The 18,395-nt window shown below is 44.7% G+C and overlaps 2 protein-coding genes across 3 annotated transcripts in view; both read left to right on the forward strand.

Moving 5' to 3' along the window:
- The window catches only part of CNTNAP2 (contactin associated protein 2), a 1,454,514-nt gene that overhangs the window by 759,741 nt on the left and 676,378 nt on the right, over positions 1 to 18,395 (forward strand). The gene's annotated exons all lie outside the window — the stretch shown is intronic.
- Positions 13,504 to 17,041, forward strand: LOC134400669 (uncharacterized). Of its 2 annotated transcripts, XM_063129138.1 has the most exons (3): positions 13,504 to 14,458; positions 14,585 to 15,244; positions 16,616 to 17,041. In XM_063129138.1, exons 1-3 carry the CDS (start codon positions 13,877 to 13,879, stop codon positions 17,039 to 17,041), a joined length of 1,668 nt encoding a protein of 555 aa, XP_062985208.1. In that variant the 5' UTR covers positions 13,504 to 13,876. The 2 variants fall into 2 exon arrangements, with proteins under 2 accessions (XP_062985208.1, XP_062985217.1); XM_063129147.1 differs by lacking the exon at positions 16,616 to 17,041 and having other exon boundaries at positions 13,511 to 14,458; positions 14,585 to 15,427.

An 18,395-nucleotide genomic window follows, 5' to 3' on the forward strand; every position in this document is an offset into this window, starting at 1 on the left:
ACTTTATTGTAAAGTTAGCCCCAGTAAACCTGCAGGGAGTAAACAGCAGCCCGGTATGTTAAACAGCTCTGTTCTATATTACACCCTTGTGTCCATATTCTAAATTACAATCAGTTAGCTGTGTTTGGTCCATTTACTCATGTATGTACACTCATGTAACATTTTTTTTTTTTTTTGGTATATTGCTTTCTAGTATTGGCCACTGACGAAGACTTTTTCCGTCAAAACGCGTTTGGCCTCTTTCTTTGAAGTTTTAGACACTGTGATATGTGCAATATGCTATTGTACTTTTAATGTGATATTGTTAATCTTTATTTTATTTTTTTGTACATTAAATATTATGGTTTCATTGTATATATACCCTTAACTTTTGGTTGAGCATTGTTGGTGAGGTCCCACACATCTGGCCCGCCCACCAGCACACTTCTGTCACTCCTTCCCCTTACGGAGGCCAGAGCTCAGACCTTTGGAGAGACAGCCACCATGGGACTTTTCACAATACCTGGGAGTGGGGGGATTTCCCCACACAGAGTTTCCCCTCTGAGATCACAGCTCTTTTTACAGCCTCAGAGGGGCCCTGGGGACATGCTATAAATTGCTATTTTGAACACTGGCTGTGGTTAGAGAGGGGCCAATTTATCTTACCTTAACTCGCCTCATTTTGCCAAGGCTTAAAAAAAATGTCACTCATAATTTAACCACCAATTCTATTTGCTCTTTGAAAAGTGAATACCATGCAGACTGCACAATTTCATTTTATTCCCTTTGTGGTTATAACGAAGAAGTCGTAAACGCCAGTAAAAACACACACACACACAAAGCAGGCATATCATAAAAGAATATTGCATTTTTTCTGTTAACACTTTCTCAAGAGTGATGTCTATTTTAAAATTAACCTAACCTTCCATCCTTTGCATTAGCTGCCCATTTGACATTGTAGTCAAATGTTTTTGAAGCAAGAATTTAGTGAGCATTTAGCTTTGAGATTGATTTTGCCTATGTTGTGTTTGAATCCACTTTCTACATTTATTTTATTTATTTAGGAAATGTATTCACTTATTCCAATAAAAAATAATAATATGAAAGTGAGGAACAGTAAACACAGAGCAATAATAACAATAATAATAATAATAAAACAACAACATAATATATTAAAATATTGAATGATTTATTGTTGATGAAGTTTAAAAGAATGTGCTTGGATTACAGCCACACAATTTTGTGGCCTCACGTTTGGTATTAACTTGGCATCTGTGGTGAATAATTGGCCAGAATACCGTTCTGAAGTAAGCATGTATAGTAAAAATGGGAGTACAGTGTATTTCGTGGTAGTAGTTCATGTAACATCTTAAAGAAGTACTTTCCTGTGTGGCAAATTCTGCATCCCTACAGGGAGTTAATCTCAATCCATGCACCACATTGTGCCATTTGCATTTGGAACATCTTTGGAACATCTTTGGATGTTCTCCACAGTGTCTCAGGAGAAAATGCATCCCAAAGGTATTTGGAGAGGGATGTGAATATTTATTTCTATGCTAATCCTAAAAGTTTCTGAGTCCATAGGGGAGCTGCTTAGTTTTAAAAGAGAATATAAATAGAGTGGGCATAACAGAAACCTGGTGGAATGGAGAGAACCAGTGGGAAATGGTCATCTCGAGATATAAATTATATAGGAAGCAGAGAGAAGGGCATACTGAGGATGGTGTCACTCTCCACATCAAAGAGGGCATAGTGTCAAAAAAACCCAGAAAGCTCAAAATGGGAAGACTCCACAGAATCACTATGGATGATGGTACAAGACCAAAAGGAATTTAGAACTGGGGACATAAGATGGAGAATAAAATCAAGGAGGTATCCAAAGGATAGACTATTGCAGTAGTTGCTGAATTCAATTACCTTTACATACTGGATAAATGTGTGTACCGATCACAACAATGAAACAACATTTATCAACAACTTAAGCAACTACACCTTAGGATAGAGAGGAGGCAACCCTGTAAATCCTAAGTGGGGCCTAGGACCTATTGCAAGATGTGAGAATTGTTGATCCAATTAGAAACAGTGTCCACAGTGCTATCAAAGTTAATTTAATTGTTAGTAGAAGATTGCCAAGGAAGTTCAACACTGTCACATTTGACTTCAGTAGGCAGTATGTGTAGCGGTTAGAGTGCTGGACCAAAATTTCGGAGATCCAGATTCAAGTCCCCACTCAGCCATGAAGCTCACTGGGTGACTTTGGACCAGACACTGTCAGCCTGACCTACTCATAGGGTTGTGGGGAGACAGAGAAGGAGCACACTGCCTTGTGCTCCTTTATGTAACATCCCCTGACTGGAAGAGGCCAGGCTGCCATTTGCTCAAAAGAGCAGCCGCGAAAGTCCCCATCACTGTGCACTAACTGTTCGTCTTCTCCATCTTTATATCCACCATTTCCGTAACATTAGATTTATGGAAAAACCCAAGCCACCATTTTATGCAATATGGCCAGCAGATGCTGGGTGCTCACAGACAGGGTCCGGTAATTTACATCAGGTTGGTGAGTGGGGTGGGACTCCCACAGCATCTCTTCCATATAGAAGGGCAAGTCTTGCTGGAGACAAATCAACATGGCTTCTGTAAAATTAAGTATTATCTCATTGATATTTTGGGTTTTTGGGGGGAGTGTCAAAAAGGCTGTGAGTATGGGTGAACTGGTTGAAGTAAATGGCCAATTCTCACAATGGAGGCATGTAAACAGTGGGGTACCCCAAGGGTTTGTATTGGCATTGGTGCTTTTTAATTTGTTCATAAATTATCTGGAGTTAGGGGTGACCAGTGAGGTGGCCAGGTTTGCTAATGAAAGCAAATTTAGGGTTGTTAAAACAAACAAAAAAAGATCAGTGTAAGCTCCAAAAGGATCTCTTCAAACTGGAGAATTCCATCTTGAGGATCTTTAGGAAAATAATCAAAAATAAAACTGACAATATCACAATGCCTTTATCGAAATCTATGGTGCAACCACATTTGGAACTCTGTGTACAGTTCTAGTTGCTGCTTCTCAGAAATAATATTTCAGAGCCCAAATAAGTGCAGAAAAGAGGCAACCAAAATTATTGAAGGGCTGGAGCAACTCCTCTAAGAGGGGCTCTTTAGCATAGAAAATACACAACTTAAGTGGGGGGGCATTTTAAATGCGTATAAAATTATGCATTGTAGAAACTGGGATCATTCAATGAAACTAAATAGTGATAAATCAGAACACACAGTTAATACAGTACATTGTGAAATTATGGGATTTGTCACCGCAAGTCATTGTGATGGCATGAATGGTTTTAAAAGAGGATTAGATAAATTCATGGATGATAAGGCTATCAATGGCTACTAGTTATGATGGCTATATTTTGCATCCAGTATCAGAAACAGTGTGCTTTGAATAGCAGTTGCTAGAGACCACAAGTAGGACAGTGCTATTGCATTCATATCACACTTGTGGGCTTGCCAAAGGCATCTTTTTGGCCAGTGTAGGAATAGAATGCTGGATGAGATTGGCTTTTGGTGTCATCCATCACTTACATGGACCTTTCCTATCCAGGCAGCTGGAGGGTGCTAAATCAGGTTGGGAACTCATAGAATTGTTCCTCCCATGTACTTATGGTATTCCTATATGAAAGCAGGATGAATTAGTGCTGTGGAGAAGTGGCTCCCATGAAGTTGGATAATTATGTGAAGTGGGTCAATGTCTCCATTTATCAATTCATGTTCATGTCAATGAGATGAATGGTTTACATTTCATTGTAAAGGATAATGTAACATACATTTGCAGAGGTAGCATTGAGAAAAAGTCATTATTGGGAAAGGTATGCAGTGATATATCCTTCACAAACTGTTAAAAGTTGACGGGGGCTTGGTTTTAATGCCAGTTAATTCTGCCTCGTTAGGTGTCATTCTGTAACATCATCTATCTTCTCTTTGTAAGTTTTCATCTGAGCCTGCAAAAGGGGAAGCAGTTCTACAGAGCAGGAGGAATTCTACAGCCACACTAGAGATCTTAGCAGAAAAATACTGGGGTTCAGAAGGACTCTCCCGCTATCTCCGAGAACTAACTTCCACAGGCCAAGACTTGCATCTCAGCACTGCCCTCAGGCTACCAGTGAGACCTTCTTTAGCCCAAAAGCCATAGTAGGGGGTTGTGCATGAACAGGAGGTCATTTACTTTCTTTCAGCCACTCAGATTTCAAGCTCTAGATGGTGAAGCACTTGCTCCCATATTCTCCTTGATGGCAGCGGAAAACAGTGTATAAATGTAAATACACCCATATAACTACCTTCAAGGAGCACCTGCAGCTCAGTGGCAGAGGACATGGTTTGTTAAACAATTTTTTTATTGTTTCATAACCATATATGACATAAAAGCATTGCATAAAGACATTACATCTAAGGGAAATGAATACACAAGGGGGGAAAAAGAAAAGAAGACAATAAAAAATAATAAAGAAAATCAAAGAAAAAGGGAAATACATAAACCAAGGTTAAGGTGTGTTTTTGGCTCGCTACACATCAGATATGTTAATTATATTCTCTCCTTGCTAATACATTTAACCCAATAATCAAATTCATTTCTTTCTTCCAAGTTAACTATTTCTCATACATTGAATCCACAGACAAATACGTCATTTTTTTCTGTTTCTTGCACAAATTCTATCAGAGGTTTCCATTCAAATATAAATGAGACTGTTGATTTATCTCTCACTATCGCTGTCAATTTTGCCATTTCTGCTAACTCTAATATCTTCAGTATGTATTACTCCATTGTTGGTGTTATTTTATTTTTCCGCTTCTGTCCATACAATAAACTCGCTGCCGTTGTCGTATACAAGAACAAAGTTCCCCCTTCTCTTTCAGTTCATTGTCCATTAACCCCAGTAGAAAGGCTTCTGGTTTCATTTGTATATTAGTCTTTAAGCACTGCACATAGTTTGCATGCAGAAAGTCCCAGGCTCAAAATCCAGCATCTCAAGGCAGGGTAAGACTCCTACTTGAAAGCCCGGAGGGTCACCACCAGTCTGTGTAAGCAACACTCAGCTAGTGGTCTGACCCAGTATAAAGATGCTTCTTGCCCACCCACCCCTTAATTCTAACTTCTTATATTCTACTATATAACGAAGTCCACAGAGTGGCTTACATAATCAAAATATCAAAACAAACTGCATACATCAAATAAGTCTTTATTTTACTTATTTCATTATAAGCGTTCATATAAGTACTCAACTGGTCGGGGTTTTGTCCCTGGAAGGCTCAAGGTAGGGAAATGACCCTATCCCAAGTGGATCCACCTCCCTTAATACAGAAGCTGTCACGGGGAGCTGATTGCCTTGAATTCAGGGTTTTTTACCCCTCAGGTCAAGATAAACTGCTCCAAAGATATTGCCAGAAAGGTTGAGGGTGAAGATGGGGTACTGAAAAATGGAGATCGCCTTCATTTTGAAAGGCATTCTGCAATTCCTTTCTGTGTTTCAACTTGCAGCAATGCATGTTGGACCAAAATGCATTGATCTAGACTACTAGAACATTTATACTATGAATAGTGAATTAAAATCCTGGCCACGTTACCAATTATTTCTTCACAGTTAAATAGATTGCAGATAAATAGTTGCAATCAGGTCCTTGTTTTTCTCCCATAAATATTCAGGATCAGGATTTGATTGTTTGCCTAGTCATGCTAACTGGATAGTCTCCTGATTTTGAAGTATAAGATCTTACAGATTACATTGGGGGTTATCATGGGGCCTGGGATGAGGGTGGCACTTATTACTATGAGTTGGCATAATTTATTGTTGTAGGTATTTGTCCTCACACTGTCAAAGATGGTCACTCCCTGGAGCAACCATTCCAGAAAACAAAGTGTATGCTTATTAGCACCACCTTAGAAACACCAGAGAGAAGTATGCATATGCAGGGGAAACTGGGTTAACCTTTTTACCTCAGCTGGTGGAAAGGCTAAGGCCAGCCACCGCAACACTAAGAGAAGACATGAAGCCTTTTCATGGCATACAAGTAGGAAGCAAATGAGAGCCAGTGTGGCGTAGTGGCTAAGGTGTTGGACTGGGAGTCAGGAGATCCGGGTTCTAGTCCCTACTCGGCCATGGAAACCCACTGGGTGACTTTGGGCCAGTCACAGACTCTCTCAGCCCAACTTACCTCACAGGGTTGTTGTTGTGAGGATAACATGGAGAGGAGGAGGATTATGTACGCTTCCTTGGATTCCTTGCAGGAAAAAAGGTGGGATATAAATGTAATAAATAAATAAATTTACCACACAAAAATACCTCATTATCTAAAGAATTCTTTAATGAACTGAGTTTCAGACTTGCAATGGCAAACACATAGATTCAACTTTTCACTCAGCCATAAAAGTCATTGATCCTGTTCAGACAACATACCAAGCCACTGTGGTTAAGCATTTTGAACTAAATATTATGGCTTTGCATGTCATGTGAACCCTTACTTAGCATATCATGTCATATGAACCATCCTTAACCATGTTGACTACATAATTATGGTTTAAACATGCTCATTAATCATTTGCCGTGTTTTCTGAGCAGGCCCATTGTGTGGCTATAGGCAAGTCCCCATTTCCTAGCCCAATTTACCTAAAATATATGCATTATATATGTTTCAGAATGTAAGATTGTAGTTGGACAAGTTAGAGTCAACATGGTGTAATGCTTAGAGCAGTGGTTCTCAACCTGGGGCGCTCCAGATGTGTTGGACTGCATCTCCCAGAATGCCCCAGCCAGCAGAGCTGGCTGGGGCATTCTGGGAGTTGTAGTCCAACACATCTGGAGCGCCCCAGGTTGAGAAAGGCTGGCTTAGAGTATCTGACTAGGATTGGAAAGACATTGGTTTGAATCCTTCCAGAGCCATGAATTGCTGGGTAGCCTAATCTATTTTATAGGGTTGTTGTGAAAATTAGGAGGGAGAATTATGTACAACATACTGAGCTTCGAGGAAAGGTGGGAGGAAAAAATACAATTTAAAATTGCTTTCATAGAATAATAGAAGCATAGAATTGTGGAATTGGAAGGTGCACAAGTATCATCTAGTCCAACCCTCTGCAATGTGCAGGAAAACCAGTTAAACTATCCATGAGTGGTAGTTGGCCAGTGTCTAATTAAAAAAACTCCAGAGTGGGAGAACCCACAACTTCCATTGGTAGACTGCTCCACTATTGTACAGATATTACCATTTCCCTTATAGTTAATCAAAATCTAGGTAGCTGTAAGTAATTTCTGTGGCGATGGAAAGTAGTTCTTCACCATCTTCCCATGGCACCCTTTTATGTACCTGAACCCTGCTAACATGTCTCCCCTCAGTATTCTTTTCTCCAGAGTAGTAGAAAATATTTTCACTCTCTTCGGTTCCTACTTCAGAGAGAGAGAGCTTCGGCTATTGGGCGGTATAAAAATGTAATAAATAAATAAATAAAATAAATACTGAAACATACTTTTCACACACTGTACTAAATGCCCTATGGGTTTCCTAAACACATAACACAGAATGTAGGTTCCAATGAAGAGATGTTGTTCTTTGGTCCTTAGCAGCTTACGTAAGATGCTTTAACTACATCTACAATCTTTAACTATTAATCTGAGTTCTTATTTATTTATTTTATTTATTGCATTTACAGTCATGTGAAGAAGAAAGTACACCCTGTTGGAATTGTATGATTTTACATATCAGGACATAATAACAATCATCTGTTCCTTAGCAGGTCTAAAAATTAGGTAAATACAACCTCAGATGAACAACAACACATGACATATTATACCATGTCATGATTTATTTAACAGAAATAAAGCCAAAATGGAGAAGCCATGTATGAAAAAGTAAGTACACCTTATGATTCAATAGCTTGTAGAACCACCTTTAAAAGCAATAACTTGAAGTAATCGTTTTCTGTATGACTTTATCAGTCTCTCACATCATTGTGGAGGAATTTTGGCCCACTCTTCTTTACAACGTTGCTTCAGTTTATTGAGGTTTGAGGGCATTTGTTTATACACAGCTCTCTTAAGTTCCTGCCACAGCATTTCAATCCAGTTGAAGTCTGGACTTTGACTGGGCAATTGCAACACTTTGATTCTTTTCTTTTTCAGCCATTCTGTTGTAGATTTGCTGGTGTGCTTGGGATCATTGCCCTGTTGCATGACCCAATTTCGGCCAAGCTTTAGCTGTTAGACAGATGGCCTCACATTTGACTCTAGAATGCTTTGGTATACAGAGGAGTTCATGGTCGACTCAATGACTGCAGGGTTCCCAGGTCCTGTGGCTGCAAAAAAAAGCCCAAATCATCATCCTTCCACCACCGTGTTTGACAGTTGGTATGAGGTGTTTGTGCTGATATGCTGTGTTTGGTTTTCACCAAACATGGCGCTGTGCATTATGGCCAAACATCTCCACTTTGGTCTCATCTGTCCAAAGGACATCATCCCAGAAGTCTTGTGGTTTGTTCAGATGCAACTTTGCAAACCTAAGCCGTGCTGCCACGTTCTTTTTAGAGAGAAGAGGCTTTCTCCTGGCAACCCTTCCAAACAAACCATACTTGTTCAGTCTTTTTCTAATTGTACTGTCATGAACTTTAACATTGAACATGCTCACTGAGGCCTGTAGAGTCTGAGATGTAACTCTTGGGTTTTTTGCAATTTTTCTGAGCATTGCACGGTCTGACCTTGGAGTGATTTTGCTGGGAAGTCCTCTCCTGGGAAGATTGGCAACTGTCTTGAATGTTTTCCACTTTTGAATCATCTTTCTCACTGTAGAATGATGGACTTTAGATAGTTTGGAAATGGCCTTATAACCCTTCCCAGATTGATGGGCAGCAGCAATTGCTTCTCTAAGATCATTGCTGATGTCTTTCCTCCTTGGCATTGTGTTAACACAGACCTGAATGCTCCAGACCAGCAAACTGAAAAAACTTTGGCTTTTATAGAGGTGGTCATACTTGCTGATGATCAATTAATCACGGGCATTTGATTAGCAGCACCTGTCTGCTACTTAGCATCTTAATTCCTATGGAAGCAGTAAGGATGTACTTACTTTTTCACACATGGCTTCTCCATTTTGGCTTTATTTCTGTTAAATAAATCATGACACGGTGTAATATGTCATGTATTGTTGTTCATCTGAGGTTGTATTTTAGACCTGCTAAGGAACAGATGATTGTTATTATGTCCTGATATGTAAAATCATACAATTCCAATAGGGTGCACTTTCTTTTTCACACGACTGTATATACCACCCCACAGCCGAAGCTCTCTGTGTGCAAACCTTTTCCCCACCCTCACCCAGCTTCCCTTAGTTAAAGTTTCATCCTAAATACAAGCTACTGCTCACACAGCTATCATTCTAGTTCATGCTGTCAACCATCAACTTATTTAAACTTGGGATGTGACACTTTTGTCATATTTATCTACAGCAGATAAATTTCCTTTCTGCCAGTGGGGCTTCTCTGGTATTTTCCACCCCTCTGGGTCTTGCTGCTCAGAGTCTGGCTGTCAAAAGTTACCATTCACTTCTACTTTAGAGCCCAAATTTCATATAACTGCCTTGAAAAAAAGTTTTTTAAAAACCACACTACTGTTGAAGCTACACAATCTAGTGGAAATCGAGGAAAGGATTTTTTATCTTCATTGTTAAAAGACAGTTCAAGTAAACAGATCAGTTTATGGGGATGTGAATGGACTCTCTCACACACACACGTGCGCGCACACATGCATGGGATACCCTTCCCAATGGTTCTGTCTCAGGCAGATATGGAATATAAGTAGCTACCAGAATTATGTGGGCAGTGACATGCTGAGTGGGGATAAGTTGATAAGTTTGTTTTTTAATCAGGATTTGCCCAGTTCACACTTTCTGGACCAAACACAGACTCAAACACAATCTTCTTTTGAAGTCCATCTGAGTTTGCAATGTGATCCACGAACCAAACAAAATACCATCAACTGCCTCCATACATTTGAAAAATGTGCATGAAAAATGTGTACTTCTGAAAGAATGTTCACAAACACACACACACACGTCAATGGGAGAAGCATACGGTCATTTCACAGATGCGCACAGCTAATGCATACATTTGAGAAAATGTGCACAATTTTTTTTATGTGAAAAGGAAAAAGGAACAAAGTTCACAATCTGATAAGGACATGAGACAGAATGAGATTAAAGGTGGAATTTGGAGAACTTTGACCAACTTCTTGTTTGCACATCCCTACCCTATTGTTGCTCTCCTTTCTGGTTCCATGACAGTGTGGCTGGTGAAGTAAGCTGGGTGGTGCAGAGAAAGGCTCCTAGTTCTGGAAAAGTACAAGTCAATAAAAGACTAAGGCCACAGCTAGACCTAAGGTTTATCCCGGGATCGTCCCTGCCTGCTCCCAGGATATCCTGTGTGTCATTTACATGAACAGGGACGACCCTGGGACAATACCGGGATAAACCTTCGGTCTAGCTAAGGCCTAAATCAGCAGTGAAAGGAGCCAGAGGGTCTAGTTTCAAGAGAGTGTCCCTGTCTGCTGCTGTTCCCCAACACTCTTTCAAAGCCCTCCTCACTGTAATGTGTGGAGATACTACAGACCCAGTTACATGGAAGGGAACTGGAGTTTCCCTCATCAGTGAAGATATTGTTTGAGAGTAAAAGAACTGTACAAACAATAGGAATGGGGATGCTGGTGTCCCACTTCCTGAGGGACACCACAGATGACAGGAAACAAGTAAAATATTGCAACTGTATATAATGTAATGATACTGGAGTGTCCCTTTGAGTGTCTTCTTTTCCATAGAGAATGATATGGGGTTATTCCTGTACCATCTTCCATAATAAAGCCTTATATATCTACAAATCTGTCTACTTCCTCCTCCCAGTAGAAGGAAAAGAAGTAGTAAATGTCCACTTGATAACAAGCTGCCTAAATGCCCCTTTCCCTTAGGAATGACATTGAGGGCTATCATTGCTTTCTCCTACTTAAGGGAACCACCAGTGACTTCAGCAGCCTTTACAAATTCCCCATTCTTACATGTCAAGGCTAACTGCATGCTTAGCACCAACTTTCACACCACAGAAAAGAGCATGTCAAGACTGCTGTGCTTAACCGACTTAGGGTGGAATCCTATGCATGTTTAGACAGGAAAGAAAACCCTCCTACATGGTTGGCTGGGGAATGCTGAGAGTTATAGGATCTTTTTCCTGTCTAAACATGCACAGGATTCCACCCTTACAAACAAAGGGCAGTTACTTATGATTGTGATCATTCAGAGGTAAGGTTTTATTGTGGTTTTAATTTTTGTGAACCGCCCAGAGAGCTTCGGCTATTGGGCGATATAAAAATATAATAAATAAATAAATAAGAAACAAGCACATTGATTGTATTAGATTGTAAGCCTATGCGGCAGAGTCTTGCTATTTACTGTTTTACTCTGTACAGCACCATGTACATTGATGGTGCTATATAAATAAATAATAATAATAATAATAATAATAATGATGAAATTCATACCCATTCCCACAATGTTTTGGACATCTTGGTTGTTAACTCAAGCAGCACTCAACCACACATTTCTGGATGTGTAGCCCTTCCCACTTAAACAAAATTTTAGATGTGGCTCTTCAACCCCTTGAAACCGTGAAAAATCCTGACTGATCTCTGTTACGCATTAATGCTTGTCACTCTTGTAATGAATAGAGACTCCTTGGAGTGTACGTCTCACCAGGACATTATGATAGATATATATATATATATATATATATATATATATATATATAATGTGTGAATTAGAACCACAGGTAGGATACACATGCAAAAATACTCCTGCAATAATAATAAAAAAAAAACCTGCATAGCCTGAATTAAACAGTGCTAATTGAGATTGTATATGAAGTGGCTCCTATTACAGGAACAAAATTGTAATTGCATTTATAGCAGTGACAAGACACTCAAATCAAATCTGTGTTGATTAAAAAAACACCTTAAGTTTGTCTGACTTTTTGTAAACTGTTGTTGTTCTGCGCTTTTAATTTTATCATTTCCTCTCTTAGTGGAATACTGACTGTATAGCTTCAAACATGACTTCCTCAATCAACCTAGTACTTAAGCACTCACCTGGTTGCCAAAGTCTACCAGACATGGTATATAAAACCTTTTAGCTTGAAAGTAGGGTGCACACAGGCTTATTGCCTCAGATACTGGAGGTGGCATATAACCATCAGGGCTAGTAGCCATTATTATTATTATTATTATTATTATTATTATTATTATTATTAATATCCCACCTTTTTCCCCAGTACTGTGACTTAAGGCGGTTTACAAGATTAAAACATGTACAATTAAAACATATAAATTACAAAAGTTAAAATTAAATTAAACCTACAGTAAAATTAAAAACATGTTTTAAAAAATTTAAAAACTGTACCAGATTAAAAGGGGGGGGGAATCCAGTACATTAACACAGGTCCAGTATAGTTCCAAAAGCCTGCTGATAAAAAGTTTTTGCCTGCCTCCGAAACTGTAGCACAGAGGGAGACAGCCTAGCCTCCCTGGGAAGAGAGTTCCAGAGCCTTACTGATCCATAAGAGGACCTCTCCTCTTATTCCATGACTGCTAAGTTTGTTCAGGAGTCTTTGGTGAGGGAATTTATTAGGAAGTCCAAGTAAACAATGTCCCCTGGATTTCCTCTGTCTACATTTTTGTTGACACTCACTAACTGGTCTCACTAACTGGTATTTTTGTTAACCAGTTAGTGAGACAGAACTTGCCTTTGTGAAAGCTGTGTTGATTGTTTTTCAGCAGGACCTGCCCTTCTATATGCTTACTAATTTTATCTTTAATAATGCTTTCAACCAATATACCTGGATCGCATCCTGTCTCTCAGAGGATGCTCATCACACTGCAGTGGAAGGATGCATCCCTCTCTCTTAGCAGACTTGGAAGGGTAGGGAGAAAACGCACAAGTGAACTCTTGACTAGGGATGGGAGAGAAAGTCATTCACATTGCATTTTAATGCAAACTTTTCTAATTTCACACATTCACACCAATATGTGAACCGAAACTCAGTTATCCTTTAAAATTTGCATTTTCCCAAATGTTGCAGTGGAGTTCTCCAACTAAACCCTGTGTGCAAAAAATGCATATATTCAAGGAAAGTACACATAAAAATGTCTATATTAGCAAAAACCCTTCCTAAACAAGTGAGCTGTAAAAATATTCTCAAAGTTCAGAACGAAATGAAATTAACGGCGTTGCTAGACCTACCGGGTGTTCCGTCGTTGAGGAGCGGTGAAAGCGGCTTTTCCCGTTCAGCCGTGACGCCTCATGCTCCACACCTGCCTTCGATTTATGGCGGAAGTTTGCGCCGGTTGTGCTGCTGCCGCCGCGAGCACGGTTGCGCAGCCACACCGGCCTGATTGCCGCGGCTTTTTTTTTCGCTCGCTGCACGGTTTGCGCACGTCCGAAAGACCGCAAACTTGCGCAGCCGTCAGCGATGCCGCCGCCGGCCCTGGCGGCGGCAGCGGCGGCAGTGCCAGTGCCAGCTGAAGTGCTGCTGGTGCTGTTGAGGGTCAACATTGATGCGCTCACTTCCTGATGGGGGTCGTGGCGGGTGTCATATGACCCGAGGTCAATCGTCTGCATGGCCACTCTGTGCCTACATCTCCCATCATGCCTCTGAGGTGTCGGCGGCGATGACCGCCTCTGTGCCCTGTGCCCCATCCCAAGGAGCCAACCCACATCTGGCAGAAACAGCTGCGCCAGCGGAAGCGCATTGTCCGGATGCAGCATATCAGGGCAGCAGAGGTGGCTGTGTGTGCGCGTCTGTGCGGGAAACGATAGCCAAGAGAGGGCAACTATGCTCCCTGACGAGGACCGTGACGATCTTTGCGCGGCCATAGCCATGCTGATCTTGCTTCTGTCGGAGTATCAGCGCCTCCGTGCACAGGTGGCTGCCAGGCGGCGGCAGTTGCGGGAACAACTGGGGAGGTGGCTACTCCGCCGCAGCAAGCTGCGGGCCGCCCTCTGCCGAACGAGGCTAGCCATGCTGGCCGCGTATGGCGACTACGTCCGCGAGACACGCCGCCGCTTCTGGGTCCGGCCGAGGAGCAAGGACTGGTGGGAGAACTTTGTCCTGAAGGAGTGGGACGATGAGCAATGGCTGAGCCATTTCCGCATGAGCAGGGGCACCTTTTTTGAAATCGTGGAGGAGTTGCGGCCGCATCTGGACAGGAGGTTGACTGTCATGCGTAGACCTATCCCAGTGGAGAAACGCCTAGCCATCACCCTATGGAGGCTGGCTACCCCTTGCGTCTACAGGACCACAGCAGAGCAGTTCGGGGTAGGCTGCTCTACGGCGGCACAAATAGTCCTGGAGGTGTGCTTTGCCATGGAAGTGACCCTCCTATCTCGTACAGTCAAGATTGGGAACGTGGCAGAGGTGAGTGGGGGATGGGGGATGGGGTGGGGGAATGCGCTGGGAACAGGCACTCACTTTTGCGGAGGTCCGCAACTTCGGAACAATGGCGCTGTCACTAATATGCCCTTTGTGTTTTCTGCCCCACAGATCATGCATGGTTTTGGGGAGCTGGGGTTCCCTCATTGTGTGGGCGCGGTGGATGGCAGCCATATTCCTCTCCAATCTCCGATACACCAAGCCTCAGAATACATAAACAGGAAGGATGAGTACTCCATGATTCTGCAGGGGACCTGCGACCACAAGGGGCGGTTCATCAATGTGGAAATAGGATGGAGCGGCAAGAACCATGATGCCTATGTCTTTGCCAACTCAGGCCTCTGTGAGACGATGGATGCAGGTGTCTTCGTGCCTACCCATCCAACAATCAGATTGCACGGCCAGCAGATTCCACCCCTCATTATTGCGGATGGCGCGTACCCTTTGCGTGAGTGGTTGATGAAACCCTATGGTGGGGCACTCACTCCACAGCAAGCCCACTTCAACCGCTGTCTTAGGCGAGCACGCCTTGTGGTGGAGCAGGCGTTCGGCCGCCTCAAGGGGAGGTGGCGGAGCATAGGCGTGCGCCTGGAGCTGGCCGAAGAAAACATCCCTTCGGTCATCAGTGCTTGCGTCATCCTGCACAACATCTGCGAAACCAAGGGGCACGCCATGCTCGTGGAGGCGGCGGAGCACAATTCTGTTGAGCTGGCTACTCTGGGCGAGCCCTACGTCAATGAGGCCAATCGCCACACCCGGGAAGGGCACAAGGTGCGGGATGCTGTCAGAGAGTTCCTGTGGGCTAACCGCCGCTGACAGCCTGCCTCATAAAATTGGACTGTGCTTCTTCCCCTGTGCAGTCCTTCCAGTCCTTTACCCCAGAGTAACAGCCGTATGCCCACTTGTGTGCAATCAACTCTAGGCTATGTACGCCCAGATGTATGCAATAATATATATGCTATGTACGCCCAGATGTATGCAATAATATATATGCTATGTACGCCCAGATGTATGCAATAATATATATGCTATGTACGCCCACATGTATGCAATAATATATATGCTATGTACGCCCACATGTATGCAATAATATATATGCTATGTACGCCCACATGTATGCAATAATCTATATGCTATGTACGCCCACATGCATGTTATTTACTGTTTACTCTGTACAGCACCATCTACAGTGATGGTGCTATATAAATTAGTAATAATAATAAACTCCAGTCAAACTGCGCAACGTGAAATCATCCTAAATGTAGCCCGAAGGGCAAACCGTGCTTATCACCATCGTCCGCTTATTTGCGGACGTCCGCAATCTCGGAAAACGTCAACAGGGGGAGCGTATGTCTCCGAAGGGCAAACCGTGCTTATTGGCATCGGCCGCTTCTTTGCGCATGTACGCAGTTCCGAAAAACGTCAACAGGGGGCGCGTACGTCAGGCCTACCCCGGTCAAGATGGAGCCTCGGAGGGTCGCCTACTGGCAGGAGCCCGAGATGGAGATGCTCCTTGAGCTCCTCCTGCAGTCTGGAAGGTCGGAGCGCCTCATGAGGAGCTCCAGCCTCCAGACTATTGATATTTTCAGGAGGGCTGCAAGGAGCCTCTCCATCGCGGGCTACTCCCGCACTGCTGAGCAGTGCAGGAGCAAGTTTAAAGGCCTAAAGGCGGCCTTCTTTGAGGCTCTGGAGTGCTACCGGGGTAGCCCTCCTAGGAGAGCCCAGCCCCCCTTCTACACCCTCCTGCACGAGTTGTGGGATCGGGCTGGGCGACCCTCGTGGGAGGAGCGCCGCCCAACAAGTAAGTACCCTTTGTATCACTGTGCCCCATCCCCCAACACTGCAGCCATGCTGAAGCTGCCCTGCACCACCTGCTATAATCATTGCCTGCCCCTCTGTGTGGTGGTTGCACTCAGCCTCATGCCAGTGCCTTGGCCAACTTGTCATTTCTCCATCCCAGCCCATGTATAATGCATGTTGGCAGCCAGGTGCAAAGCCCATCCCCCATCCTGGTTCCATGTAGGCAGTGGCCCCTAGAACTGCTTACCATGCCCATGTAATGTGGGTTCCAATGTGGCATCTCATTGCGCAATGAATGTCCTGGCCCACTAACTGATGCATACCTGCCTATTACCTTCACAGGGCTTCAACGTGCCCGCCTCCGGGCTGTGTGCCAGGAGGAGCCTGTTGCAGCTGAGGAGGAGCAGCACCCAGCAGAGGAGGGCAGTGGGGAGGGAGGCCCCCCTCCTGAGGCGGCCCCCCCAGAGCAACCTCCCTGCAGCCCACCCACCGCACCACCTGGTAAGTCCACAGCCCTACCACAAGCAGGGGTTGGTGCTGGTTCCACGCACCTTCTGTTTGGGGGCTTGGGGAAGAGGCTGCATTCATTGGAGAGGGAGTGGTGCACATCAGTCTAGTGGCATCCAAATGAACACGTATGTGGCCTCCTCCCTGCCAGGTTGTGCACCATTCCACCTGCCCACCCACTCCCTCACTACAGTTCTGGTTGTGCACTCCCCACTCCCATCCCTCACCTCCTCAACACCCCTTCTTTTCTGTGACAGGTGATGGAGCTGCTGTGGCTGTCACTCCAGACCTCATGCGGTCGTTCAGCCGCTTAGAGGGGGCGGTGCGCAGAACAAGTAAGTAGTGACTCTAGTGTTTGGTGTGCTCATGGGGGGGTGCTGCAGCATACATCACTAATACCATCTTTCCTTTCGCAGTGCGCTCCTTGGAACGGAGGGTCACCCGCCTGGAGCGGGACGTCCGGGCCATAAAGACATCCTGCAGGCAGGATGCTCACGAGCAGCAAGGCCCCTGACTGTGGCGTTTTTATTTTTTTATTAATGTGTTAGAAAATAATGGTTTTCATAAAAATAAAGCTTTTCTTTGTTGTTGTTATAAAAAAGTACAAATTTTCTAATGTTTATAAAAAAAAATAAATCTAATATATTTTGCTTAAAGGTGTGTGTGCGCTTCTATGCAGTGCTTGGCCAGGGTCCCTGGCAGGAGTAGGAGGAATGGTGAGCCACCCCACCCCACTCCACCCCACACTCAATACTACCTTCCCCCCTTCATGGGGAGTAGGGCTGGCGCTCCTTGGGATTACGCTTCGGCCACTCCCTGCGCTGCTGCTTGGCAGGTGGGCTGTGTGGTTCCCCAGGCACTGCAGGGGGAGGTGCTGCAGGCTCCAGGTGCCTGCTCCTGGCCTTTCCATTCCCCCCCACCGCTGCTGGGGCTGCCTTGGCCCTGGTCTCAGGCCCTCCAGCCGGTGGGGCTGCCTTGGCCCTGGTCTGAGCCCCCCCAGCCGGTGGGGCTGCCTTGGCCCTGGTCTGAGCCCCCCCAGCCGGTGGGGCTGCCTTACCCTTGCCGTGAGTCCCCCCAGCCGGTGGGGCTGCCTTGGCCCTGGTCTCAGGCCCCCCAGCCGGTGGGGCTGCCTTGGCCCTGGTCTGAGCCCCCCCAGCCGGTGGGGCTGCCTTACCCTTGCCGTGAGTCCCCCCAGCCGGTGGGGCTGCCTTGGCCCTGGTCTCAGGCCCCCCAGCCGGTGGGGCTGCCTTGGCCCTGGTCTGAGCCCCCCCAGCCGGTGGGGCTGCCTTGCCTTTTGCCCTGCCTTTCCCCCCCTGGGATGGGGCACAAAGAGGTTGCTCCTGGGGTGGGGATGGGGTGTCCTCCCTCTGGGGTGGGGATGGGGTGTCCTCCCTCTGGGGTGGGGATGGGGTGTCCTCCCTCTGGGGTGGGGATGGGGTATCCTCCCTCTGGGGTGGGGATGGGGTCTCCTCTCTCTGGGGTGGGGATGGGGTCTCCTCCCTCTGGGGTGGGGGTTCGGGAGCCTCCTCCCAGAGTGGGCCAGGGAGTAAGTGTTCCGCTGGGTCCCTGCCTCTCACTCCACCAGTTTGTGGGCCAGTAAGAGGCAGTGCCCTCA

This window comes from Elgaria multicarinata, chromosome 1 (assembly GCF_023053635.1).
Source record: "Elgaria multicarinata webbii isolate HBS135686 ecotype San Diego chromosome 1, rElgMul1.1.pri, whole genome shotgun sequence".
In the NCBI taxonomy this organism is placed as follows: Eukaryota; Metazoa; Chordata; class Lepidosauria; order Squamata; family Anguidae; genus Elgaria; species Elgaria multicarinata.